This window comes from Homalodisca vitripennis, chromosome 6, assembly GCF_021130785.1.
Source record: "Homalodisca vitripennis isolate AUS2020 chromosome 6, UT_GWSS_2.1, whole genome shotgun sequence".
Taxonomy (NCBI): Eukaryota; Metazoa; Arthropoda; class Insecta; order Hemiptera; family Cicadellidae; genus Homalodisca; species Homalodisca vitripennis.
Genome location: NC_060212.1, coordinates 30,110,257 through 30,138,145, shown reverse-complemented (window position 1 = coordinate 30,138,145; position 27,889 = coordinate 30,110,257). Strand labels below are relative to the sequence as shown.

General features: G+C 32.5%; 1 protein-coding gene across 1 annotated transcript; it reads right to left on the bottom strand.

Moving 5' to 3' along the window:
* On the bottom strand, nucleotides 1-26,968 carry LOC124364172 (nuclear fragile X mental retardation-interacting protein 1). Its single transcript, XM_046819451.1, has 7 exons — nucleotides 26,226-26,968; nucleotides 10,942-11,165; nucleotides 10,054-10,154; nucleotides 6,204-6,383; nucleotides 4,303-4,488; nucleotides 2,399-2,757; nucleotides 1-196 (listed from the first exon to the last, which is right to left on the bottom strand). Exons 1-7 carry the CDS (start codon nucleotides 26,757-26,759, stop codon nucleotides 80-82), a joined length of 1,701 nt encoding a protein of 566 aa, XP_046675407.1. The 5' UTR covers nucleotides 26,760-26,968; the 3' UTR covers nucleotides 1-79.
* Between the last annotated feature and the right edge of the window lie 921 nt (nucleotides 26,969-27,889).

Genomic DNA, 27,889 nt, shown 5'->3' with positions numbered 1-27,889 from the left:
TGTTGCCTTTCCAATATTTACTTTAAATCACAGTCATATCATTGGTAGTTCCAATCATAATCAACAAATTTGATCATCCTCAATGGCCATTAGCAGCTTTTGGTAGATTTGCACATCCGAAGAAATTATTGTTCACAACGTAACGAACACATTGGAGAATTGCATTTCTCTCTTTCCGTATTTCATTACTGAGCAGCTGGAAAAAAATTACATAGTTAGACGTAGGTAACGAGTAATAAAACGTAAAACACATTAAAAGTGGACTACATTAACGGTTTTATTCACACTCCACTTTTCATTAACTATTAAGAGTGTATTATGACTGCTTTTATCAAGGTTTTTATATGTTAAAGATGCTTACTACCCTTAAATGGGTTCATTTTGAAATATAGAATTTAATCATCTGAAAGGGATTCAGTCCCAATTAATCCGGAAGGCGGCCCCAATTCATTCAGATTATTGATGTTCTACTATAAAAATTACAATAACTACCTTTTTATGGTTTTTTATCTAATATTGTCCTGATTTAATCTAAAAGTAATTATACAGTGGAACCTGGCTAATTCGAACTTCTATAATTCGAAATCTTCTTTAATTCAAATATTTATATTGGTCCCTAGCATTTTCTATATAAGTAATGCAAAAATATCGTGGTTAATTCGAAGTTTATTTTGGATAATTCGAACTTTTTATTCGAACCCACAAAAAGACGCTGCACTCTTTCTAATCGCAAGGCCATTGGACACAGATCTAGCCACCCTCCCGCCCGGCCGGCCGGCTCGGCCCTATCCTTCCGCGCCTATTGTTTTGTAGATGTGACTTCGGTTGTCCAGCCTATGGACCAGGGGATCATAAAAAATCTAAAACAGTTTTACAGACGTTTATTGGTTGAGTACATACTGACTAAAGATAGCGACGCCCTAAAAATCAAGTTAGACATTCTTCAAGCCTCTCGCATGTGCAAGAAAGCTTGGGACAAAGTAACGCCCGAAACGATCAAACATTGCTTTAAAAAAGCTGGTTTTGTAAAAAAGGAGGACAGCGGCGAAAGAGCCAACGACATTATAGCGGAAGCGGTACCTTCAGTTGACGGCTGGGAGGACGTCATTACTGACCCTGCCATCTCGTTTGAAGATTTTGTCAACGTGGATGAAGATGTTGCAGTATGTGGTGAGATAACAGACGCGGAGATCATCGCTTAAGTGCTCAACAATAAACAAGATGGCGACATGGCATCGGGTGACGAAGACGGCGAGTCATCAGTTAGGGCGGAATAAGTTCCGAGTGCGGCCGAAGCAGCACATCACATCATGGAACTTAGACGTATTTTTGAAAGTAAAAATGACGTAAGTGAGTCTATTTTCAATTCATTGAATATGGCAGAATCTTTTGTCACTTCCGAATGACTTAACTTTAGAAAACAAGTGAAGATTTCCGACTTTTTTTCGAAAGAATTAAATAATATTGTACTGTATAATGTTCCTTATCACCATTCAACTTATTTTCTTTTATCAAAAACAAATAATGCAATTTTGTATTTTTTAGATAATTCATGATTCAATTTTGCATTGTTTTACCATACTTTGCTTGGTAGGAATGCACAGGAAACATACATTTACAACTATTCATGTTATTTTCAATAAAGGTTTTCAGCAAAGATGTGAAGTGCCATTATTTAATTCTTAACTTTTTTAATTCGAATTTTTGGATAATTCGAATTTTTTTATTGGTCCCTTGAGATTCGAATTATCCAAGTTCCACTGTATTTCGATAACTCATTTCTAAAATAAAACTGTACTAAATACATTAGAAAAAGTTACACCACTAAGTACCATAAATAGTTTAGATCTATATCATGCAAACAAATAAGAAATTAAATAAATTTGCTGTCTTTGCCATAAAAAAGCAGTTTGAAATCATAACACCACATTTACATTTTTTTTAAACTAATTCTAAAATGTGGATTCAAATTATTACTAGAAGTTCATACAACAATTATGGCATATTTCGACACTGATATCTGAAAAATGTAAACAAAGTACACCAAATATTTAAAATTTCCCCTATAAATTATATGAGGAAAGTTCAACTAATAAACATTTCTTTGCAACACTAAAAGGAGTTAAAACTATGCAATTCCTCAATTACACATTCTTTACATTACTTGTAATAATGGAAATTTTACACATTCTACTCGTTACTTTTAATAATGGAAATTTTGAAATATACAAATATTAAATGTAGAATTGCATGTCAGAGCTTTAAGTCCTAAAGGGAATTGAAGACCAATGAATAATGCCAAATAAGAGTCAGTAAAATAGGTGATTGGTAGAACTTACAAAGCCATGAAAAACAAAATGCAAGTAGTCCAACACAAAATATGAAAAAATAGATTTACCTTTTCAAGAAGTGACAACTGGTGCCGTCTCATAGGCCTTGCATGAGGTGCTTTAGGCCTCACGTCCAGTTTTCTAGCCTCAGTGCTTTGTGTTTTATCCAATTCTGTCTTATCCTCCTTGTCAAGTTTATCAGGGAAGGGAATATTAGACTTGTCCTCTCTGTCAATACCAGTTTCTTCTGGACCACTGTCCGACTCTTCACCTACATTGGCAGCAGATGCTGCATCCTCTGCTTCACTCCTCAACTTGGGATTATCATCTCCATTCTGATTTGCAATAAAATCAGTTGTCTCTCCAATATCTTTTACCAACGTAGTACTTTCCGTTCTTGTGGACTCTTGAGTCATAACTTCATCATCTACAAACACATAAAAACTTTGTGAGATTCTTCTACTTGTAACGTAAAGTGAGAAAAAGACTTTTAATTAATTCGTTAACTGCAAGTTTAAAAAATACAAAGCACAAGTAGGACTCCTGACAAGTACTGTCTTTACAGAGAAAACATAATTTCATCAAAGACCAATTACTGCCAAATTTTTAAAGCACAAATTAATATTAAACTATTGAAAACTCCAATAGTTTTTTGTGTGTGCTAAAACAAGATTGTATTAACATTCAAAATTTTCTTGCTTAAAGTTTAATTTTAATTTATTTCAGAAAGTAAACATTAAACTAATAAAGAGAAAAGTTTGCAATTTTATCAAATCAATAATAACTATAAGCTTTTCTGAAACCCAATGAAAAAGTGTAACTCATTAACTAACCATTGCACTGTAACTATCCTTTACAAGTTATTCTGAGTGAATAAAATTGACCAAAGTTTTCAGAATGCACCATTTTGAGAAACACTTGAGAACGTTGGCAAGGACTGAGGTAAACACATGTATTTCTCTTATAATATACAAGATGGGTGGGTAATAAGCAATTAGTTACCAGTTTTTCTTGACTTATTTGTGTCATCTTTGGAACACTCCACATTCAAAAGCTAATTACATATTTTAGATGTTACTATATTAAACTGGAAAACATTTGACCACAGAATAATCTGCCTAGTTTGAATAAAGGTCTAATACCTCATTTTATTGCAAAAGGTAATGCTTATTTCATCTCAAATCAAAAATCCCTAGATTTTAGTTCTAATGCTGATGAATATGCAGCTTAGAGAACAGAATCCAATATAAAATTAACCCTTTCCGCTCGGATGGGCAGCAGTGCTGACCAAATATGGCTTCTCGTAGGCTCGTATTATTAGTTGGGAAATGTCTTGCAATTGGGATGGTCTTCCTTTTTTATTTGTGTTCCTTACATCGCCAACAAGCTCTAATACCAGTAATTAATAATAATACCAGTAAAACCAGGTATTAATACTGATATATTTACACTTTTATTTACAGTTATATTTACACTGATATCTACAAAACTTCATTTACACTAATATTTAATAAAATTGCACAATACTAAGAATAATAAACAATCCGTTCTAATAATGCGTGTAGATTAACTCACTAGTGACAATGTGGTTAAAAGCGCGCTAAAACGAAAGCCTAGAATGCAATATTGACCAGATGATCAATTTCCAAGCTTTGTAATGAAACAGCTGATTGATCTTAATGCGTTGTATTATTAAAAAATACGTCAGAATAAAAAAAAAGAGTTTATAACTTGTGGTCAACGCTGCTGTCCATCCGAGCGCTAGTAGGATTATTCAACGGACAGCACAGCTGACCATCCGATCTCTGAGGACGGCAACTCTAAAAATATATGCACGCGCTAGAGAAAATGGCGGTGGCCAACACTGCTGCCCATCCGATCTCTGTGGACATTCTAACATTACCGCTCAGAGCGGAAAGGGTTAAAGCTAACTTTGGATAAAACGTACATAGAACATTTATATTGAACATACCACCATCCGACATGTCAGACCCATAACTGGTCATCAATGAAAGTAGAACATTGCTGACCAAAGGTTTCTCAGTGTTTATGGCATTTGGAGTTTCTTCACCTTTCATCGTCCAATCCTCATCGTCACTAAAATTACTATTATCTACTAAATTTTTGTGTTTTTCTTCTTCTGGAGAAGCTATCGCAGCTGAAACACAAAATAAAACTTTACAAAAACAAATCTACTAGTAATAACCCTTAACACTTCAACATGGGGATATCCAAGAGACGTTGTATTTTAATAGTGTTTATGGTATAAATGGTATTTTAAAAGCTATTATTACGGTCATTATTAAATTTAAAATGCCTCATGGAATACCAAATAATATAAATATTTTTATTAATATTAAAGACAAGAAATGCAAAACGGGTGTTTTGGGTCTGGTATACTTACATAAGAAAATCACTGATCCCGCCAACTTCCACCCAAGCCAATCACCGTTAATTATATTTTATTTGCTGACAGTACAAATAACAATACTAATTCAACCAAATAACATAACGACTATGGAGGAATCAATCATAAGAACTCTAAACCAACTTGATGAACGGTTTAATTCTGCTGAACTGTTAGTAAATCAAACCAAAACAAATACAATGCATTTTAAAACAAAAAACAAACAATGTCTTGAAATTAAGTACATTAAACTTAGTTGATCCAGAAACGTTTTTACGAGTGAAAATTGATAAAAACTTAAACTGGATACTTCATATTAATTATCTAGTAAACAAACAAAGCTCTTTTCTTTTTCAATGAAGATATTAGCAGATTCAGAATCAATTTCTACATGTAAAATTATATATTTTACACATATAAACAATCAATTCTGAAATACAGAATTTTATCTGGGATTCATCTCCTGATATAGAAAAAGCCCAAAAAGCTATTATGAGGACATGGTTGGTGGACACTTTAGAGAGAACTGCTGACTGCTAATAAAAAAAGGTCAAATACTCACACTACTATGTTCATATATTTTTAAATTGTTAAACTTAGTTCATAAAAATCCAAACACAGTAGGTCACCAATACAAAAACCAGCACAATCACGATACAAGGCACAAAAATATTCTTGCGTTTCCAATTCATAAAACTTCTTTATTTGAAAAAAAAAAAAAAAAAAAAAAAAACAGAATATATAGGAAATTATTTTATAACTGTATACCTTTGTCACTAAAAGAGCTTAAAAAATTAACTTTCACAACAATAATAAAAATCAGCTAACAGAAAAAGCTTATTATAATATAACTGAAATGCTGAAAGATTTTCAAGCAATTAATAAAACAACAACTAATCAATTTAAAATATTTAAACATTCTAACCCACACAATTATTCATTGTTACACCATATTATACCTTCAGTCTACTCGTATGCAATATAAGGATAAATTTGTTATTCTTTATAGACATATTAGAATACATACAGTACGTATTGCAGCGTTTGTATCTTAGTTATACTTTTAGAAACTTGACCATACACCTGATTGTATTACTTACGTATTTAAATGTCAACTTGCAATAAAATAATTTGAATTTGAATTGCTAAATGGAGTACTAGTTGTGACCACAACCTGCTCATCAGTTGCCTATTTTTTTTATTAATTAATTCGTTCTAATTGTATGAAAATTTTCTAAATGTTTCAACTATTAGTAGGTACATTTTTAATCTCTCCTCAAACAGTGAATCACCTAATAGTTAAATAAATAAAGTTATTTTTTATTTTACTCTAATGTAAAACTAATGTATAGTGTACACTTTATTTATATACTTGTTACATAATCCATGTTATTTGCAAACCCTTACCAGAGAACATAGATTAGATTCTAAAATTGAATTCATTAAATCATATTTTTCCTACGCACCTGTTCCCGGGAATTTGGGGAGGTCTCCCCTCCAAGCATCTGGGTCTCTCCATTTGGAGCTATCGGAAGTCTCCATGAGCTTCTCTGGACGTGGTCTTGATTGTCTTTGAGCTCCTCCTCGACTGAAGCCACCTGCATTATTATTTGTATTTCTTCCTCTGTTGTTCCATGTGGGTCTGTCTAAAAAAAATACAGAAAATCAATATATATTATTTTTGAAGTACAATTATTTGAACTAGACATACTAGTTATCTTTATCATCTGTTGGTTCTAGTTAATTTGTATTTCCATGGTGTTGTGTACTTAACGTAGGAATCATTTGCTGTGGTTCCTGACTGAGGAATACCAAAGCACTTTTCTATAACTTTTCTATTTTTCTAGTTTCTCTTCTTTGCTAGGTTATTGGCTGAATGGTTGTGAAAGACCTGATAAAATTTCTGTTTGCTTGTTTGTCTGTACTTTGGCTCTGTTTGTAGCATGAGAAAGTTATCATTAACAAACACACGAATAGCCTAACCAAGCTTTACCTGCCCACTATGAGCATCAGTTTTCATGCTGTTGTTGACAATAACTAAACACTGTTTCTGCATGTGGTTCATTTGTACTTGCAACACTTTATAATTAGTGGGGTGTCAACTACTTTGTGGTTAGAAAAACCACCACCTTGTGTTTGATTTGTAACTAAATCCGTATTGAAAGAATACAATATTAGTAAACAGTAAAAGCAAATATGCTCAACTCAAAGGTCAGTACCGAGTAGAAAAAGTGCAACATTGGAAAAGATTTGATGTAGTCTCACGGTGAAATTTTACTAAGAGTAATCGTCAAACGTAGCTGTTTGAGCAAGTTTCAAATAATGTTATCTATTAGTTGGGGCTAGCAAGCCTTTTTTCTGACCATGAATTCAGTAAAAACCGATATTGTAAAGACCATTTAGGAGTTATGTCCCTGAAAGCGTTTAGTTCACACGGCATGTCTGCAAATATAGTTGCACGTGAAACAGAAGATATAGGAACTGAAATTAGCTACCAGCTTGAAGATGCCTGCAAGGAAATTTAATTGGTATTTGATTGCTTTGGATGAGAGAACAGATATATCCGATTCATCTCAGGTGCTTCACAGGTGGCCTCACTCTCGGACCACTGTCTCAATAGATTCGACATAGAGGCAGGAATAGAGGTGAACGTGACCCACAGGTTCCAAAATCCACCAACTGGATGATCACATTAAAAATAAAACAGTTCATTAAAAGTTGAAACTATAACTTTATCTTGAATTTATTACACTTACTGCAAATGAGGACTTGAAATGAATAAACAATTAATCTTTTATTTAACAGGTAGGTTCTCAAATATATTTTATGGCCTAGGTTTGTTAATTAATTATACTGATTGATAATCTATTAATAGTCAATCATCAAAGTGTTAGACATTCACATTTATACCCTTTGTTTCTATAGGTCATAGAGTAACTCCTTTGTACCATACCCTTAGCAAGAGGAATATTTTCAATTTTTGGATCAACATATATTTGTAAAAAAAACCTTCTTGAAAATTATATGTGAGAAATTTAAGTACAGAGCAAAGCTTCTGATGAACAGCTAAAATCTATTTTAGAGATAAGAATGTCAAAGTATGAGCTAAGATGGACCAAGAAAAAAACTGCACAAATGTGAAGAGTATTTTGTCAACAACTTTAACCCTTTGCACGCCAAGTAATTACGTATATGTTTTGCCCTAGCGCCAAATTATTGAATATTTTAATTTTTTGAAAACTGTAAAGCCAATTTTTTATTTGTTTAAGTAATTGATTTAAAGAATAAAAAACCATGAAATGCTTTTATGGGCATTTTTTTATTCTTAAACGAAATATAGATATTTTTCTATTTTAAGTACCAGTAGGTATGAAATGAATGAAAACGTTATTTTGATAAAACTGTATAATTTTTACAAACGTATACCGGTACATGAACTAGATATGATGTATGATAAGTAAATAAATACTGTACATATTTTGGAAAACAGTAAAAAGATATCTTACAAACTGTTTTCTGTTTTTTTTTTTACGAATAATCGTCCAAAGTATGAAACGCCTCAAAACAAACTTCTGGGTGTAACGCTGGATTGTCTGTACATGTCTTGCACGAGTATACAGTTTCTTTTCTCAAGCCCTTTTTGAGACAAACCTCACATCATGCTGTTTTTTTTTTTTTTTTTTTTTGTTCTCTTAGGACAAGAAGCTTATAAATTGCACTTAGTCCTGTAAGGACCTTTGCGCTGCTTCCGGAGTGATAGGATATTCAGGATGGGTAAGGTTAGGGAGTAGGGGCCGCCTCCTATCAAGATCCATGAGGAGGAATTAGGGCACTACATCTCAAAGTCATCCCGGAAGAAGGGAGGCCAGCTGTGAACCAGCCTCTCCAGTCAAAGTAGGCAGGAGGTGGCACACCCTTGTTGAGGTTAACAAGAGCCTCTGAGGTAAGGGAACAAACCCCACCAACTCCAACAGCCATCCTCCACAGTAGACTAGACCTATCGAATTGCCCATGAATCCCAGAATCTCAACATTTGCGGTTAGTGATGTGCCGCTACTGGACATCCATAAGGTTGCCCAGATTGAAGTGGCACATCGGTTTTTGCTGTGCCCAGTGGTGGGTTCAACTGGTACATCATGCTGTTCCTTTTGGTCTCCTCTGAATAAAATGTGGTTTCTTGTTCAAACGTTCAGCGGGTGGTGTTCCTTGACCTTGAGTGGGTCGGCCGCGGCGGCCCCGTCTGCTCATTGGTTGCGCCAGTTTGCTTGCAACGAGGTCCTTCACTAAACTTTTTCTAAATTGTGTATGTGTCATCGGCTTCTTCAAGTTTTGTTTCTGTACGTCTTTGTACAATATGTAGGGAATTCCTACCTCCAACAGATTTCTTGTAGGCCTATTTGAGGTTGATGCTTGAGTGTCATCCTCAGAGTCAGATTCACTTTCACTCAAATTATGCAAAATAATGTCCTGTTGCTCAACATCCTCAACTTCGTCAACTACACTTGAAAACATGGCGTTCATAACCCCAAGAACGAAATCGTCAAAGTCCGGATTGTCTGCGTTAGCCATAATTATGGCAATATATTCACAAGTTACGTCAAAATAATAAATAATAGTTATTACTATAGTAATAGTTTTAATAGTTCACAAGCACTAAACTTAATATAAACTAATAAAAAACATAAACAGTCAGTGAGTAGGAACACTAGAGATAGAACTTCACAAAATGGCGGCGCTTCATGAAATGGCGGCGAGTATAATCGCTTTGGGCGTTTCGAGAAGTACGGGAAACAAACATGAATAGAAAGAAACAGCTGTTACCGATTGATACTCCTCAAACGTTCAGTTGGCACGTTGGCTAATGGCACTAGGCAGCAAAAGTGACTTTCTCTGCCATCTAGCGGCAAATTCGGCAACTATTAAACTATCTAATGTTGTAAAGTGTAGTTCGCGGTATAACTCGCTATGGGCGCTGTACGGACTTTTATGCATGCGAACTAACTCGCTTATGGCATGCAAAGGGTTAAAGAATTTTCATTTTAGTAAATAAATGAGAGAGTTTTGTATAGAATTGTTTTAAAGGTTTTCTTAAGAAACATACTCTACTGGCTTTCAAGCATACCATTTTGCCTTTCAATGAAGTACATATGTAATGCTTGGTTTCGTGCATCTTAACATTTTTCATTATGGCCCTCAAACGTTTAGATACATCTCATCTAGAGTAAATATTATTACAAATTTCACAGACCATAAAAGTTTTAATATATATACTGCCTCCAATTCACAAATTTATAATTAAAGTTGAGTAGAACTTACTTTGAAAGCGTTTTCCCTGAGTTGGAATTCTCTCACCACGATTCATCATCTCATCCTGTTGTGCTTCTTTTTTCTGCACATTTTCTTTAGTAGGGAAGCGTCTGAAAAAATAAAAAGATGATTCACTGATGTTGAAAGAATTCTGAACCTGTTCAGACACACAGAGATCGTGCCACAACACACTTCTCCAAGAGTACTTCTGTCTCTGGAAGGTTTTACTTTCAGCTGATTTATCCCAGCCAATAGAATATGTACCGAGTGCAGCACAAGCCGATGTTTTCACTTATGTCTGAACAACTCCATAGATGTCCTGGAGTGTCACGATATTGGGATAAAGGAGCAACTTAACTGATAGGTCTAGTTTACTGTGAAGGACAATTAATTCTAGAAGTGGATAAGGTTAGCAAGCCTAAACATGAGAAAGAAGCCTTTTCACTCTTTGCTTCGACTGATAAGAGGATGAAATAAAGGCATGTAACTCTTGGACAAGGGGCAAAACTCTTTATTGATGCAGATCTTGCATGATCATCCTACACCCAAACATCATGCAGAGAGATACTGACTGGATTATTACTTTTAAAGAGGATAAAACAACATTACTATAAACAGAGCAATAACACTATAGTACAGACTTTGCTAGGACCATATCACAAGATCATAACATGGAGATGCACATTAAAGTAAACATAGAGAGTAATGATTGTACAAAAACGTGGAGTAAGGATATTAAATTTCCAACCTAAAGCAAGCGAAATCCTGTCGTGACGCATTCAAGATGTTAAGGATCACGATTGATGTTAACACCTATACATTATTTTATTTAAACTAAATATTGTTTGTATCCAAAAATTTAATATAAAGAGAATATTCTTATGAATCCTATTTTACCTCTTGCGTTCAGCAATCCACTTGGCAATGTCGTCAGGGTTGTCGGCGACTATTCGCTGGTACAGGCCGGTGTCGTGCTGCAACTCCACATGCTTCTGGACCACCTTGGGGTGTCCTGTGAACGTACAACCGTCACGGCCGCACACCTCGTGTTGTGACACGTGTTCCTCCAACATCTCCTGTGTCTTCCAGCTGCGATCGCATGTCTCACAATAGAAGTCCCCCTGCATCACAGAGACACCATTACTTGTTAGCCCTTACTTCAAGTCTTGGGATGAGGGGAAAGAAATAACATCAGTAAATAAAAAGACGTGAATGTTCTCATTGAAAAAATTATATTCTGGATTTTTAAAATGTCTAAAACTAAACACCAAAATTTGACAATTTAGTGAATTGACTGAATAATCATTAGACCTGCTATGTACAAGATAGCTATAAGCAACTCAATTCCTTCTGCTTATAGATTTGTTGTTTGATATGTCTGAATCTGACTTAGAATAAGATCTTTGACCCCATTGAAATTGATCATGCAATGATTAGGCCATGGGCAAATTAAGAGAAGAGGTGGCAAAAATTTTTTATACCACAAATATCCGATTTTAAATATATTTTTGTGATATATAATCGCCATTTAAGGTTAAAAATGTTGCATGTCCAGATAGTAAGGAACATTTGTGCACTACCCTGAGGTATTCAGGAAACAATCTATCACGGTGAATTTACGCTTATCCATTACCTCCCTTCCTGTCTAAGTGTGCACAGTTTCAGTCCTGTGCGGTTCACTTCACTTACAATATTTCTAAATGATGCCTGTAAGTAGATAGTACCACTACAACAGAAAATTCCACTAAGTATGAAATCGGTAGTCAATCAAGTTTTATATGTACAAGATATTTATACTTTTGATAGTCATAGAGGAATCCAGAGTTTATGATACAACGCAACAGGAATTTAAAAATTACAATTAAACGTTTTGTAATTTACACATTGACCTAAGAGACCTAACCTAATGCCTAATGACTGTTACCGGCTTCCAAAACTGAAAATGTTTCACGGATATACACTTACAAAGTCATGAAGTACTGAAGCAAGAAGTAACTTTATGGTATCAATCATTAAACAGCAGTAAGAATAACACTGCTGTTTAGACAGCTGTATCTCATTAAGCACCTATAAAAAGCATAGCAATTATACAGAAAAGTAGGGTTGGGATTAATGGTACCATTATTTAATAAACCCGTCTAAAATTAAATCTTTCAACTTCTTAAAAACATTTAGTCTGATGAAAGTTGGATTCAGACACCTCAAACATGTAATTTGAGAAAATTAATTAACTGTCCTAAAATTTATATACCTGCACAAAAGAGCTTATCCAGTCAAATTAACAGTATTATCAGAATTTATAAATTAACAGAACTTAAATTAAAACAATCATACTACAAAAATGGTAAAAATGTATTCTACATAAAAAATCTTAAAAAGGTAAATATTCTATATTATAATTTTTTTTAACTTGTTGGAAAATGTAGTTAAATCTGATTGTATATAACATTTCATGAAGTATTGTAAATAAAACCAGAAAATATTTAACAAAAAACAAAAAATATATATAAATTATAACGAAGCTAAAAAATTGCTTAATACAATATATAGTTTATTAGATACAGTAAGAAAACCTTTTACTTACATGTATATTCCTTATGATAGTGAACATTGAAATCTAATTTCATTTTGTTATTTGAGATTCTAATAAGCTATGTTCACTAAAAACCACAGTTAAAGAACATTTCATGGTTTTTTATATTTTTGTATCAAATTTAAACATGAACAATGTTTAACTTCTAAACTAGTTATAGGTTCGTACACTTTTAAACAACTAATTTTTATTTATTTTTTTTTAAAGGAACATTTTAAAAATCAATGGGCATTTAAAAATCTAATTTACTTACTAAAAGGGGTTTGTAAGTAGGGAATGTAATCATCATGAATTATCAAATACTTGTTTAGTGTGTTATTTGATCAAATACATTTTATTATCATTTTGGTACGATTAACTATATAATTAACGCAACTTTGAATTTATTTGTAATAAAATTAAAATGTTTTAATGGATGGGAGGCTCTCTTCTGTAGTACTAATGATTAACATCAACATTTAAATTGATCATATTTACCTGATGAGGTCAGATATGATGCTGCTTGCTCTCAGCAAATAGCAATTTTCGAAATGGCACGATGAAATTTCAACATGTCCATTAACACAAGTGATCGCATGTTTACCTGGTCTGCTGTCATTTAACTCAACCAACAGGCGCAGTCAGTGAATCAGGAATTTTCAAAACCTGTGACTGTTTTACTGGAAATAAATTTTGAGACAGGATCCAAAGTCCTGTCGGAACAATTTATGATTAGACAAAGTGATTTTTGGCAATGGTGTCCAAATTGTATCACCAAGGCCATGATTTTCTAAATCACTGTTTTTACAATTACAAGCATTTTCATGTATTTTTCAATAGTTTTTTACAGAAATTCTTGCACACAAATTATAAAATACAGGTAATAAGTGTATTAGAAGTGGTAGCAATAAATTTACCACGCCAGGCTTGAATTTCCTGGAAACAGGCCTATTGCTTTTGAAACACAGAGAACGATAACAACCAATACCACAAAGAGACAATACAAAAATCAACCAATACACATATAAGTATTTTTAATTATTAAAATTTTGTTAAAATTACTTTTATAACAATATTTTTAATAGAGTATTCATCATTTATAAACCAAGCATATCTAATATTTTATAATTGAAAAGCTTTTTCAACTCCAGAAATGCATGAAATATAATTTTAACTCCTATAGTAGCAATTTAGAATACTACCAATTGAATAAATACATTTTTTAAACTGTTTAGTTTTTGAACTAGACAAATGTCTTTAATTTCTTTTCGTGGAGCATGCTTGAAAATGATGTCAACATAATATTTTGAAGTAAAGTTAAGAAGTGTTTCACTATTATTAGAATTGAACATTCTATATGAACAAATTTTGACAGGAGTTGATCTTCTGGAGGTCTGTACTAAAGCAAACCTTGTAATACATTACACTACACAGTGATATGACATGTAAGGTCTAAAGCCTTTTAAACACTTAGCATTATTTAAAATTTGCACAAGTTCAATTTTTAGCCTACCAACATTTTTGGTTCATCAATATATTCACTATAACCAATTTGAACTTTTTAACAAAGTTTCTTTCCAGAAATAAAACTATGTTTAACACTGTATTGTAGTTTTATTAAAGGTTTCGTTTAAATGAACACCGCCTAAATATTAAAAATGGGAGAACAAATTTTTGTTCTTAAATCTGATGTATATTTATAACATGATTTCAAGTAAACAATGTCAAATAAAGACAAATAATAAATTATTGTTATAAATATATTTTTTGGCAAATCCCTAAATCTATATTTTTTGTCATAGAAAAACTTTGTACCTAATTATCATACAAAAAAATTTGAGCACTCAAAATTTGTCAAAACGAGAAACTTAACTACCCTGTATATATTACCTCATCTGATACTATTCATTTTTATATGGCACCTATTAGATTAAGGAATTAACATCTCATTGTAAAACACTTCAGTTACATATCCTTCTGCATTTTTAAATAGCTTCCTCTTTTGTACCTGATATCTAAAATGTATGAATATTCAATTTTTTTAAGAATGAATATGTAGCCATCACCTACCACCCGGAAAAGGTAAGCTTGCTTCTCATATTCTCGTTTATTTTATTGTTCCAAAAGGTTTTTATGCATCAGTAGTTGCTATTAGTTTGTTTCCATCGGCGTTTTATGATTTATGCAAACATTAACATAAACAAAAGTGTAGCCAATAAACTTTAAAAGCTTAATGAATTTTATGCGTTGATTCTTTAAAAATAAGGTTCCATTCTGTATGGTGTAAAAGGCAGTGAGTGTTATCTGTGTATAGCCGTGGGGCCCAGATCAGAGTTTCAGTCCGGATATATATTGGGTCTGTTAAGTGTTCTTCGCTTCATAATAAACATTCAAAATGATTCCAATTATAAAAAGATCCTGTAACTAATTAGGTACCATCAACCATTGTCTGTAATAAAAATTATTATTTGTTGCCAATAAAGATTAAATTTGAGTTGCTAGCAACAAATACTAAAAACACAATAATGTTAAAAAAAAAACAATAGAATTCAATTCTACCACTTTCAGAAGCAACTCTAGTATTATTGGACTCTGTAGGTCTTCGTCCGTCAAAAAGGTCTTTATGGTCTACTTCTCCCATTTTTTTAAAAGCAAATCTGGAATCCTTTAGATTTCAGTCACTCCAATAATTCTGCCACTTTTGGAGGTATGTCTCGAATCCTATGGATTCTACACTCTCAGTGCAGTAGGTCTATCCTACCACTTTTATAAGCAAAACTGGAATCCTTGAAATTCCACATACTCACTCCATTAATTCTGCTATTTTTGGAATCATGCCTGGTTTCCCACGGATTCCACACTCTCAGTGTAGTAGGTCTACCCTACCACTTTTATAAGCAAAACTGGAATCCTTGAAATTCCACATACTCACTCCATTAATTCTGCTATTTTTGGAATCATGCCTTGTTTCCCACGGATTCCACACTCAGTGTAGTAGGTCTACCCTACCACTTTTATAAGCAAAACTGGAATCCTTGAAATTCCACATTCTCACTCCATTAATTCTGCTATTTTTGTAATCATGCCTTGTTTCCAACGGATTCTACACTCTCAGTGCAGTAGGTCTACCCTACCACTTTTATAAGCAAAACTGGAATCCTTGAAATTCCACATACTCACTCCATTAATTCTGCTATTTTTTGAATCATGCCTGGTTTCCTACGGATTCCACACTCTCAATGTAGTAGGTCTAATTCTACGATTTTTGGAAGAAAATCTGGAATCCTTGAGATTCCATACACTCACACCATTAATTCTGCCACTTTGAAAGGATATCTGAAATCCTTGGAATACCACAAACTCATCCTGTAATTCTGCCACTTTTGGGATCTTTTAAATGACAACTTCAAGTAATAGCTAAATTCACATTGTCTTTTCCAGATGAATATAGCATGATTTAACCTTTCAGTTGGTTTCATGTGATAGCCTCAGTTGGCAAACTCACTTCTCTGGAATGGTTTTAGATGATTGTCACATTTTTTGGGAAGGTAGTATTCATATGCGACCTACCAGCAAGAGTTGGAGCTCTTTCAAACATTTGTTTGTCTCACTAGAGAGAAAAAAATCATTCATCTTTTTGTCATTACTATAACTGTTTTTTTTTTTTTTTTTATCATCTCTGATTTTTGTCAACCTAACAGATGATTTAAGTCAGCTGATCATTTTAACACTGTAGGAAACAATGTTGCTACTGTTTACAACGGCTATATTTTTAAAATTATATAAAACAAAGTTATGAAATAAAATTTTTTTTTTACTTATTAACAATAAACAATTAAATGTTTACTGTTTTACTAGGAAGATATACAGGGGTGGTAACCGGCATGAGAACATAGAAAACCTTCGATAAGCTGCTACAATACGACAGCATGTAGCAAGACCTACGCATTGTGTAGTGTGGAGATTGTGTAGGTGATTTATATCTATACCATGTGCGTTATAATTAAATATTTGGCCTGCTTCACAACTGCCTTAGAGGCTTGGCAGTATCACCATTTACGGAAACTCGGTATGCTGTACTACCATGCCACCGGTTGTTATCTGCTCGTCCAGCCATGTGAAGCCGGTGGCACCCATTTCAAAAAATACGTTAAAACATATTGCACGGTTGAGTAGTGATCTTCAGTGTTTGTTTGGCATTTATGTACCAGATATAACAAAAACAAAGTGCATGGAACTAACTTCACAACAGAACCAAACCAAAATAACCCAAAAGCTAGTGGAATCGTTTATTTAGATTGTTCATAAAAAACAAAGTGGGGTGCCACTAGATCACGAGCATTACCCACTCATCAGTAAATTCCAAAAACTAGTGGAATCCTTCGTTTCAAGTTAATTTAGGTTTGTTTAGCTGTTGTTAAATGTTTGGCATTCATATGTGGGACAACAAAATGTCACAATTCACACTAAACTTGTTTTACCAAAATACACAAAAAACTAGTGGAATCATTTGTTTAGTAATTTATTTTTGTTTTTTGTTATTTTTAGAAATTGTTTGTCATTTGCATGTGGTAAATATTTAACCCATTGACAACCAAATAAAATTCAAATGTTTTTGCCTTAGGTATCAAATTATTTTTTTTATTTTGCAAATGCAAATCATTGTGTGGATGCCTATGGTCAATTAAAAATATTGACCACATAACATGTTACAATTCTACTCTATTATCTTATATTTAAAGTATTTATTTGCCTAGCAACAACTGAATTAACACCACATCTATCACCAAAAATTAAATTATGTTGATTATTAGCTTGCCTTCGCCACTTTCAAGTTTGAAGGTTAAGCCTTATCACCTAATTTTCTTAAATTTCATCACAACTTTTACTCAAAATTTCGCCATTAAAGGTGCCATCAATCACTTCATTTTTACCTTTATTGTATGTTCTCCATAAAAAAACTCTCAGAAGTCATTTTACAGTAATATCATTTTACTGCTATGTCATTTCAGACGGCAACTAAACAACACAAACAATCAACAGTTGAACTTGTAAGCAACAATTGATTTCCAGAGAGTCGACCATTTACAGAATCAAACATGTTATATTTTAACAGAACATTGATATAACAGAATAGACAAATGCCAAAATAATCTATATCGGGAATATTTTTCGACTCCAAAATTACTAACATAGCATGACAGGAAGCGCCCGTCATTAGTAATTAAACCGACGCTAACTGATGACAGGCAGTATACGTCATTGGTAGCCAATGGGTTAAACAATATCAAAGTGGGCTCCCCTAGATCACTAGCAACACTGGTTCACAAAAAAATATTTAAAAACTGTGGATTTGTTTTTTTGAGTTATTCATTTTTTTAGAATGGCACTGTTTTTACTATACAGTACCAACGATCGGCCCAAGGGACTTCTTAGTTACGTTTACCTGTAAATCATGTATGTTCGGAAGATGTGGGTGGATGCCATATATAGGATGGTCTAAGAGTGGCATGAATTAAAATATTATCCTGCCTGAAGATTAATAGATCCTTTAAGGATCCCACAATTATGATAAGTATCATGTTTGCTACAGTCAATTGCATAGAATGCCAGGACAAATGCACTCCTGTTATTTGTTTGCAACATCAAAACAAGTTTTAAAACTTTTTGAAACGATCTTAAAGTGTCACCATAAATGTAATGAAAAGCCTGTTTATGTCACAACCATTGTATTAAATTTCATAAACATTATGATACCTTAAAAATTACAATAAACTTTTTATTTTACTTTTGAACCGTAGTTTACAAAAATTATGAAAACCGTTAGAACGTGGAACATTGAATTAAAAAGTTAAAGTCGAAAACAATGTACAATGTGCAAATGTGTTTTTTTCCAATGACTTTAGTTTGAATTCTAAAGTTCAAATCTTTGAACAAATCAATCTTGACAGCACTAAAAAGGTGCTTGTTTTAAGTTCCTAAAAATTGAATTTTAAGTTTAAATAAAAGAAAGCGAAGGTTTAATTATTGTGATTTGCAGCTCCTGATGACGTCATGAACATGAATAATTCGAAATTGGTACACCATGGGAATTTTAAGATAGTCTGATGAAAATGTTACGACTCAAATATTTTGTACTGATAAAAACCTTGAAGTTCTCTTTCCCATTTGTCCCCGTTGGAAAGTACATGGTTACAACATTATTCTTACTATAAATAAGTACATAAAAGTGCTTTTTAGTGCCACTTCTTATCATGAATTCTGAGAGATAAACAATTTGTACATGAAATTAATTTACGTATTTCCGATAGTTTAGTGTATATGTTACAGGCTGTTGGTGCAATTGCTGCCCAAAAAGAAAGTTCTGCAGAATCTGGAGTCGTTAAGGGTGATACCGTTTCTTCACTTAACATTATAGTTCAACTGAATGTATCTGTCGTGTCATTGTGAAGGTCACTCAGCCATAAACATTCCACTGACTGTTAATACATTCTGTTTTATACTAATGACCAATAAATTTAAAGACTACAGCAATTCATCGCCTACAAGCAATTCACTGAATTTATAGTGGAAACATTATGTGCAAATGTATTTCACAATTTTTTTAGAACAGGCAAACAAAACCGATGTCTACGATACAGACCAAAATGGTCAGAATGTCTCATTAGTAATGACATTCTCGAAAAATTAATGAAAAAATCTGAACAATATATTAAGAGTACTATTGTGAACAGTTTGAACAAAATAATCAGTAAGGCTTGGTTATCTCTAGATTTTGTGTGCACGGGGTACCAAAAGTTCTCCGTGTGGAATTGGTGAATGTCATTTAATTTATTCAATAAAGTTTAACTTGATTTTTTTTTATCTAAACCGAATGGAAATATTTTTCCAAAGTTAAAATTATGTACAGTTTTCCTTTTTTTATTTTACTTGGTAAAATTAATTTTTACAGAGATTGCTATTTACAAACTGTTCTCACATTATTCCCAATTGCTTTATTATATTTAATATGAAAACAATATTTTAAATTTATATTCTTTTAATCTAGAACATTTTAGTTCAAAATTTTTTATTATTTTAGTAAAACCTTTTTACATTCTTAACGAGGTTAACAACAATTAAATAATATCAACTTAAACTAATCCTGAACACTGAGTGGACTATCTTTTTGAAAAAAAAAACAAGGTTTTCTGAAGAAACAAACTGACAAATTAATTATTGCTTTGAGTTTATGTATTTAGACACAAATCTTTACAAAGTTAACAATTTGTTAATTGTTAAGGAGCAATAAAACTACAGGTGAGTTTGTACTTTCACTATAACATGTAAACACGTATGCTTAAACTGACTGAACAAGATTCAAACCTTAAAATACAGCAAAACTAAACAATGTTACTATAAACAAGAGGGATCCTTCTTGGCAGTGAAAGGAGCTGTTTGTATAATATATTAGTTCTGTGTGATAACATTTATTAAATTACAATGTCATTTCGTTTTTAATTTACGTTTAAGTGGTTACGTATAGACACCTCATCAATAAACTGTTGTCTATTGACAATGTTATGTTTACACAGTGAAACATGTAGAATAAAATTATTATTAAATTCCAAGCAAGTATTTGAAGCATAGAATTATTCTTATATTTATATATAAAATGTTTTAAGAAATGCATTTAAGTGGAGAAAATAACTTATACTTACAAAGTAAAATAAGCACTTTAGCTAGAGTTTAGTTCATGTCATATAACATAAAAGTGTTGACCCGTAACAAATAAGTATTATTTCTTTTTAAATGTATTATTAAAATATTCAAAGTTAACGACCATTATCACTACACATTATTCCAGTTACAAAAATATGTAAACTAATCAAATTACTCAATGTAATACTGTATACCCAGTATACTTTAAAATTATATTATTACATTTTTGTACGCAATTACAGCATCTGCATCAAGCAAGTGCCTTGAAAACATAATTTTATATGTTTATATGTATACAGAAGAATGTAAGGATTTAAAAAGTAAGTGTTTCAAATTAATAAAAAAAAAAACATACATACAATATAAAAGTTTTGGGTTAAACAGAATTAGGCTGCCATTAAAAGACAACCACGATTATATTTAGGCTAACTACACAGATAAATTTTTTAGACATAAATTATTTTTCCTGACAAACTACGATAAAATACACAACAACAATTACACGTATTAAATGCATCATTGAAGTTTTCTGCCTACCACTTAATATAATTAATTGATTAAAAAAGGGAATATTTTTAATTCAATTTTCTTACACAGAAGTGTGTATATTTAACTACTCAAGAAGCATTACATCAACCCTTGGCCTAAACAGTTTTAAATAAACATTAGGTTAAACCTTTCAAACATTAAATAAAAATAATAATACAAGATTTTATAATTAAACTAGTGGTAGTTATCTGTATGTCTCTCCTCACATCTGTGCCTTGTTCCCTGGAGTAGATCCATACATAATCTGGTCAACATCCTGGAATAAAAAGAAAAATTAGTTTTCATCAATAAAATTAATAAACGTAATTTTATAACCTGTCATTTTAAATTTGGTTTAATTAAACTGTTAACACTGATCACTTCTTTGCACTGAATTTAAAATGCAATAAAGTGTTTTAGAAATAAATAATCATACAAATAACATTATTACATAAAATAAAATTCTCCAATTTCGTGCCGGATACTTTCAAGAGAAGAAAAAAGAACATGCATAATAATTATAAAAAAATTAAAATACAACAAAACATCACATATTAATTAAATTAGTTTTGAAATAATTTTACATTGTTCATGGCATATTAAATTTACTACAATTATTGACGTTATGTAATTGAATAGTCAGTTTAAAAGACAATGTTCCAAAATGTTAATTTCAACTAAATATGATTATTAACAATATGATACTATTCATATCTTTCATTTAACCCACCAGTGAGTACTTAGTTTATAGAAAAATCTGAGCTCTTTATATACGTGGATTACTTTATATGAATTTGTAATTTAGTTAATGCACTTTAAATAAATCATTTATCAATTTCAATTATTAACTGAATTTTCAAGATAACTGAATATTAATACTAAGTAAAAACAACTGTTTATATTTCTTATGTAAATAAAAAATAACCCATAGGATAAAATCCACAAAACAAAGCTATGTATGTACTGTACAACGTATATCCTTGAAACACACGTAAACTTTATGCTTAATAACATCTTTGCTATAAAAAGACTGATTTTTAGTATTGTTCTGTATTTACTGAATGTATATGTAACCATATTAACTTAATTCCATATTACTCTTTAACAGAATACATAATTATATCAATTTCAATGATTAACTCAATTTTAAGGATGACTGACTTAATACTAAATAAAAATAACTGTTTATATTTCTTATGTGAATAAATAAACCCATATGATAAAATCCAAAAAACAAAGGTGTGTGAGTGTGTACAATGTAGTAACATGAATCGCACGTAAACTTTACGCTTAATAGACATTTTTGTTGTAAAAAGAATAAAGAGTGCTCTGTATTTACTAAATTTTAATGTATCCATATTAACTTCATTCCATAAAATTCAATCAGATGAGATTCTACTGCATGTGTAGTAAAATGATTATTCATATTGCACAGAGACGAAGGCATAGACACAAATGGAAATATATGTCTGCTGCACTATGGGTATTTTCAGATTTTAAGGTATCTTTTCATCTAAATCTCTTTACAGTAGCTTATTTGGTTTATAATTGCATTTTTAAATGTTTTGTAACAATTCTTTATTTTGTTTTCAAACCCTTATATTAATTTATCTGGATGTATACATTTACGTAACTAACTATAACTCAAAGAAGATTTCAATTATTGAAGGGACTAACTTAAAGACAATTTCATTGATTTAAATACATAAAATATTTACACATGTAAACATAATTTTCAAACAAGTGCATATATCTGAGGGGTACAGGCACTGCTTAATTTGTGGCAAAACACTGGAATGGTGTTCTAAAAGGTACCTCCATCTGGAAAAAAGTCTGTGTGGTGTCTTACACCTAACCCGAGATCTCCCTGAGGTAACATTTCTACCACCTCTAGATCCCCGAGATCTCTAAGAGGTTACAGTTCCACCACATTCTAGATCCCCGAGATCTCCAAGAGGTTACAGTTCCACCACATCTAGATCCCGAGATCTCTAAGAGGTTACAGTTCTACCACCTCTAGATCCCCGAGATCTCTAAGAGGTTACAGTTCCACCACATCTAGATCCCAAGAGGTTACAGTTCTACCACCTCTAGATCCCGAGATCCTAGATGAGGTTACAGTTCCACCACATCTAGAGCCCCGAGATCTCCAAGAGGTTACAGTTCCACCACATCTAGATCCCCAAGAGGTTACAGTTCTACAACCTCTAGATGCTCAAGATCTCCATGAGGCTACAATTCCACCACATCTAGATGTAAAAATCAAGTAGTGTATATCTAAATTTAAGTAACATTGAAAATAAAAACTCTTTCTTACAAATCTGTTAACAATGATAAAATACAGTTCAGTGGTGTGTGTAAAAAAATGTATACCAATATATAATGTACTTATTATATGACCTATAGATGCAAACTAGTCTTAGCTACTTCCACATCTCAAATTACAATACTGCAAATGTAGATTGTTTTAAAAGTGAGAACAAATATACATTATAATTTTGCATCTAGTAATGTAAGTGGCTCTTATCTTATAGTGTCTATCAATGTAAGGATTAGGATATGGTAAACACAAAAACAATGTCAAGTTATTTGCCACTTATCATATTAATGACAGTTTTTAGTTATATTACTAATCGGGTATAAAAAGAAATTTACTTACAGCTTCCGGGTGAGATCCTATGTACTCCAGCTTCGCAATGTTCGTCATCTTTCCAACAAGAATTCTTTGGTCTTTGAAGGCTTGCCAATCAGCATCGGTTTTTTTCTCTTTGGCAGCTTCAAAAAGTTGGTATTTCTTACGGATTTCAGTTTTCAAATTTTCCGTCACCCACGGTTTGTTCACCTCCGATTCCTAGACGATATCTTGGAGTAAGACATTGCTTTTATAGCAGGAAGTAATTTGTAAATTAAGAAATTCTTTTGTTACTACATTATTGTTCATAATGTCATGAGGTAAACAAGTAATTATTTTAGTAGAATTTTTATTTGTTAATACCAAAATAATCAATATGTGCTTCAAAAAAGTATTTTGGATTTCATTTTGAGACAGTTCATATCACGGATATGATATTCATATTATATAAATTTAAATATAATAAATGGCTAAGTTTCTCGAGATAAGCGCCTCATTAACTTTTTATACTTATAGTACGTACTTATGTATTTACCTACTTATATAGTCTAAAGACACATAGTAGATAGGGACAGAGTGGCCAAATTTTTGCTGATTCCGAAAGTCCAACATTTGACCTTATGCTGCAATTATTAATTGTTTAGTCAACAGTTTATTGTGTGTGTTTTGTTATTTGTTTTGTGTTTATTGTTTGAATATTATTAAAAGCAATTTTATGTTCACATTTTTGCTATATATGCACAAAAGGCCTAGTTGATTTTTACAATTATTATTAGTTTTTCTTATCTTTCAGTATATTTTTGATAAAAATTGGGTACTTTGGTATTATCTGGGGGCCACTATTTTGGAAGTTTTTCTTACCTGGGATCTAAAAATACTACATTATTAGAAAGAAGAGACTTTATTTTACTTACTGTGAAAATTACATGTTATTATAGGGATTGTTTCTGGTTTTCTGCCTCCAGAAAGAAAGCGATGTCAGCAAGGAGATCCCTCTGATCCTATGATCTACTACTTGTTATTATGCGGTATAAGTAGGTTTAGATTAGGCTATAATAAAAATTTTACTAGTAGTACTGAAGTCAAAGATAATCTTTATGAGCCCTCATGTGATTGGAACATGAATTTGGGTACTATCTCGATGATGGATGAATTATTTTTTCAGTAGAAGTGAGGGGTGGCGAGTTTGCCGCCATCAAAGCCCATACTGATGGCCAGGGGTATTTCCAAATTGGTACTTTCCCAACCTCGGATTACGTTGGATGATCTGGCTCGTGATTTAAGGTCTGGAAATTACAAACGAAAATGCCCCTTTCGTGCGGGTTTTCGATGGTCCCAACCCACACTTTTGGCAAAAAAAAAGAAAAACATCCTTCAAATAATACCTAAGCTAATAAGTAATAAATTCAACCTCAGAACTTGTGAGTCTTCATAAATGTCAACTTTATTTTTTTATATTTAAAGTATGAATATATGTATAGACAGTAGATAGGGATGGAGCCTAACAAAGTATATTCTTTCTAATAATGTAGTTCTTTTAAGTCCCGGGTGAGAAAAACTGTTAAAAGATAATGGCCTCCAGATAATACCAAAGTATCAAAAAATTTTCAAATAACTTGCAACTTTCTCACAAGTTTAAAAAAGCAAAACATTTTCATTCTCACATTTTTTAAGATTTTAAAATGGCTGCAGTATAATAATCAGCCACCATTTGAATCATCGATATTTATGATTATCTAAACTACCAAAACAAACATCAAAGTGAATTACGTTGATACGCATTTCAAATTAAATTATAGTTCAGCTGTTTCATACGTAAAAAGGTAATAATGAATGATGAATAAAACACTAACTGGTGTGTCTTTTAAGTCTGGAAATTTGAAAACATGTGGCCTGAAAAGAGTTACAGTTATATGAACATTTCCTTAATTAAAGCCATGAGGAATAGATCAAAATCAATTAGGAAATTTATATTTGATCACAACTAAATGGGTGTTTTGTTATTAGTTTTGTTTCATACAGTTAACTTTGTTATTTTTAATATGTTTATTTTAGGTTTTGCTTCGATAAATGAGGTATCCAGTCCCATAAGAGGCCGGTAAAACAATCAATTGTATATCATGATAAAAACAAAACTATTATCGATTAAGCCAGATATTTTTATCCTTCAAAACAATACGTGAAGTAAGGTAAGCCTATAAATTACACTGCTACATTTAATAAATAAACATAGTTAGTTTATAACTCTAATAAAAATTCTTACTTTTCTACATGTAAAAAACATAGCTAAACTAGGCTATACTAGGTGGCCTATATGATAATCTTAACTACCAAAACTACAATGTCAAACCGAGTTGCATTATAGAGATTTCAAATTACAGTACAGCATAGTTCATCCGTAATAGTATAATTATTATGAATATATCACTATCTAGGCTACGAGTATTTTAATTATATATTTATAGGTTATGGTCAATTTCTAATCGATAATTAGGTTCGCTGACTCGATTGTAATGGTAGCTGCTTATTATACTGCAGCCAATGATTCAAACAAAACATGATTGATTAGGCCTAGTTAACTTATTGTACTTGAATTGATATAGGCTGATGAATAACTTTAGTTTAATTACGTCTTCAATTCTTTTGGTGTTCATTAGGCTATAGAACTGAGTCATTTCCTAGGTGAAGTGTATGTTGTAAACTAGTTACATATACCTTGCCTACTTATTTAAAATATAGTATACCCACCTCCTTTTTTTCTTTCCGTTTGGAAACTTTTTTGTTTCTACCATTTGCAGGAGTATTGGTACCTAAGCGTTTAAGGCCTACACCCCTTCTCGCAAGACCTCCTCTGCCTCTCATAAACGGAGGAGGACCAGGAGGGCCAGGCCTTAACGGTCTTCTAAGTGGAGAGCCTGGAGGAGGTAGGGGGTGTGGATGCATAGGAGGTGGCATACCTGGCCGATTCATTGGATGAGGTCTTCTTGGAATTGGACCAGGCATACGTAAATCTCTATGATTAAGAGGTTGGTGAGGAGGAAGAGGTAAAGGTCTCGGAGGTGGAGGTGGTAATGGTGATGGGGCCATCCTAGGGGGAGGAGGCAACCGAGGATGAGGAGGGCCTGGTCTGAGATTTCCTCGAAGTAAACGACCTCTTGGTGCCCCAAATGGAAGTCTAAAGTTTGGTTCAAAATCACGAGGAGGCCTTGGAGGCAGTGGATACGAGAAAGGCGGCCTTGGTGCTCCTCTCCCACCTCTACCACCACGGAATAAACGCACCATTGTTATAGTACACTGATATATTACCGTACAAATTCACTGATTAGTTTAATGTTTCCCTTCCCAATCACAAAAAACAGATTAATTGCATTACAATCCAAGAATTCCTTATGTAGTCGCACGGTTTAAACACAAAACATCGCAAACACTACAACTACTACAAACAAACCACACTCAAACAAAATACAAAATGAAAGATGGCGGCAGTCAGACAGCCGGCGCCCAGTGGCGTCAATGAACTTCACTACTCTTTAAATCGCCCTTTTACGTGAGTATTATAGTACTATGTAAAGTGTTAAGGTTTCTCATAGCGAGCTGTTTTGAATTAATCAAGATGGTGTTAGACCAAACAAACATCAAGAAACAAATAAAATTTAAACTTCGGTTATTGCTTCAGTTATTATTTTGCTATCTGAATTTGCCTGTACATTTTTCTTTATCCGTTTTCTCATGTGTTTTTAGACAAAAGCCTACTGATAGATTATCCAATATGTTATTCTTAAGTTTCTCCGGCATGACAGCGTTTACAGTATAATACAATCTTTATATAAGGCTAACTTGTTTTTCTTTAACGTGGAGGTTATAAGTTTAATGAAGTTTTAAATCGGTAGTTGGCAGGCAATTCACAATGAATTTTTTCACTTCACTAAGAGTAACATTTACTCAATTTCATGAACTCATTTCTCTCCGATGGATGAAAAGACACATGCTTCGTGAAAAAATCAGAGTAATGACTGTATCGCAACTTCTTCCAGCCTCATCAAAATCTCTGTCTTCTTCGATAGGTGTACAACTAAGACAGTCTACTGTAGCAAATGTTGTAATAAACACATATTTATTTTGAAATTTAAGTTAATTACATATTAAATACAGCACTGGAGCTTACGTGACGTAACTGAAGGAATTCCTTAAATTGATCCAAAAATAGATAAGTGCAGACAGTTACTGCTTGTTTTGAAAATCGGAACCCCAAATAGTGTGAAATTTCTTTGCCGCTTTTAAAAGATTGCTAATTTAGGTATCCCTCTCCATGCAGGAGTACTTTCTCTCCGTCGATGTGAATGTCTTTGAACAAAATGCAATTAATAGGTATATCTTTCTCATCTGGATACCGATGAAAAATATCTGCACAG

What these genes read in the sequence shown, in the direction of transcription:
- LOC124364172 (XM_046819451.1), bottom strand. Translation starts at nt 26,759, where the DNA reads ATGGTGCGTTTATTCCGTGGTGGTAGAGGTGGGAGAGGAGCACCAAGG. An exon ending in CCCCAAATTCCCGGGAACAG is followed by an intron (nt 4,489 to 6,203) that starts GTGCGTAGGAAA and finishes TTTGTGTTTCAG; the next exon opens with CTGCGATAGCTTCTCCAGAA. An exon ending in AGTTGTCACTTCTTGAAAAG is followed by an intron (nt 197 to 2,398) that starts GTAAATCTATTT and finishes ATTTTTTTCCAG; the next exon opens with CTGCTCAGTAATGAAATACG.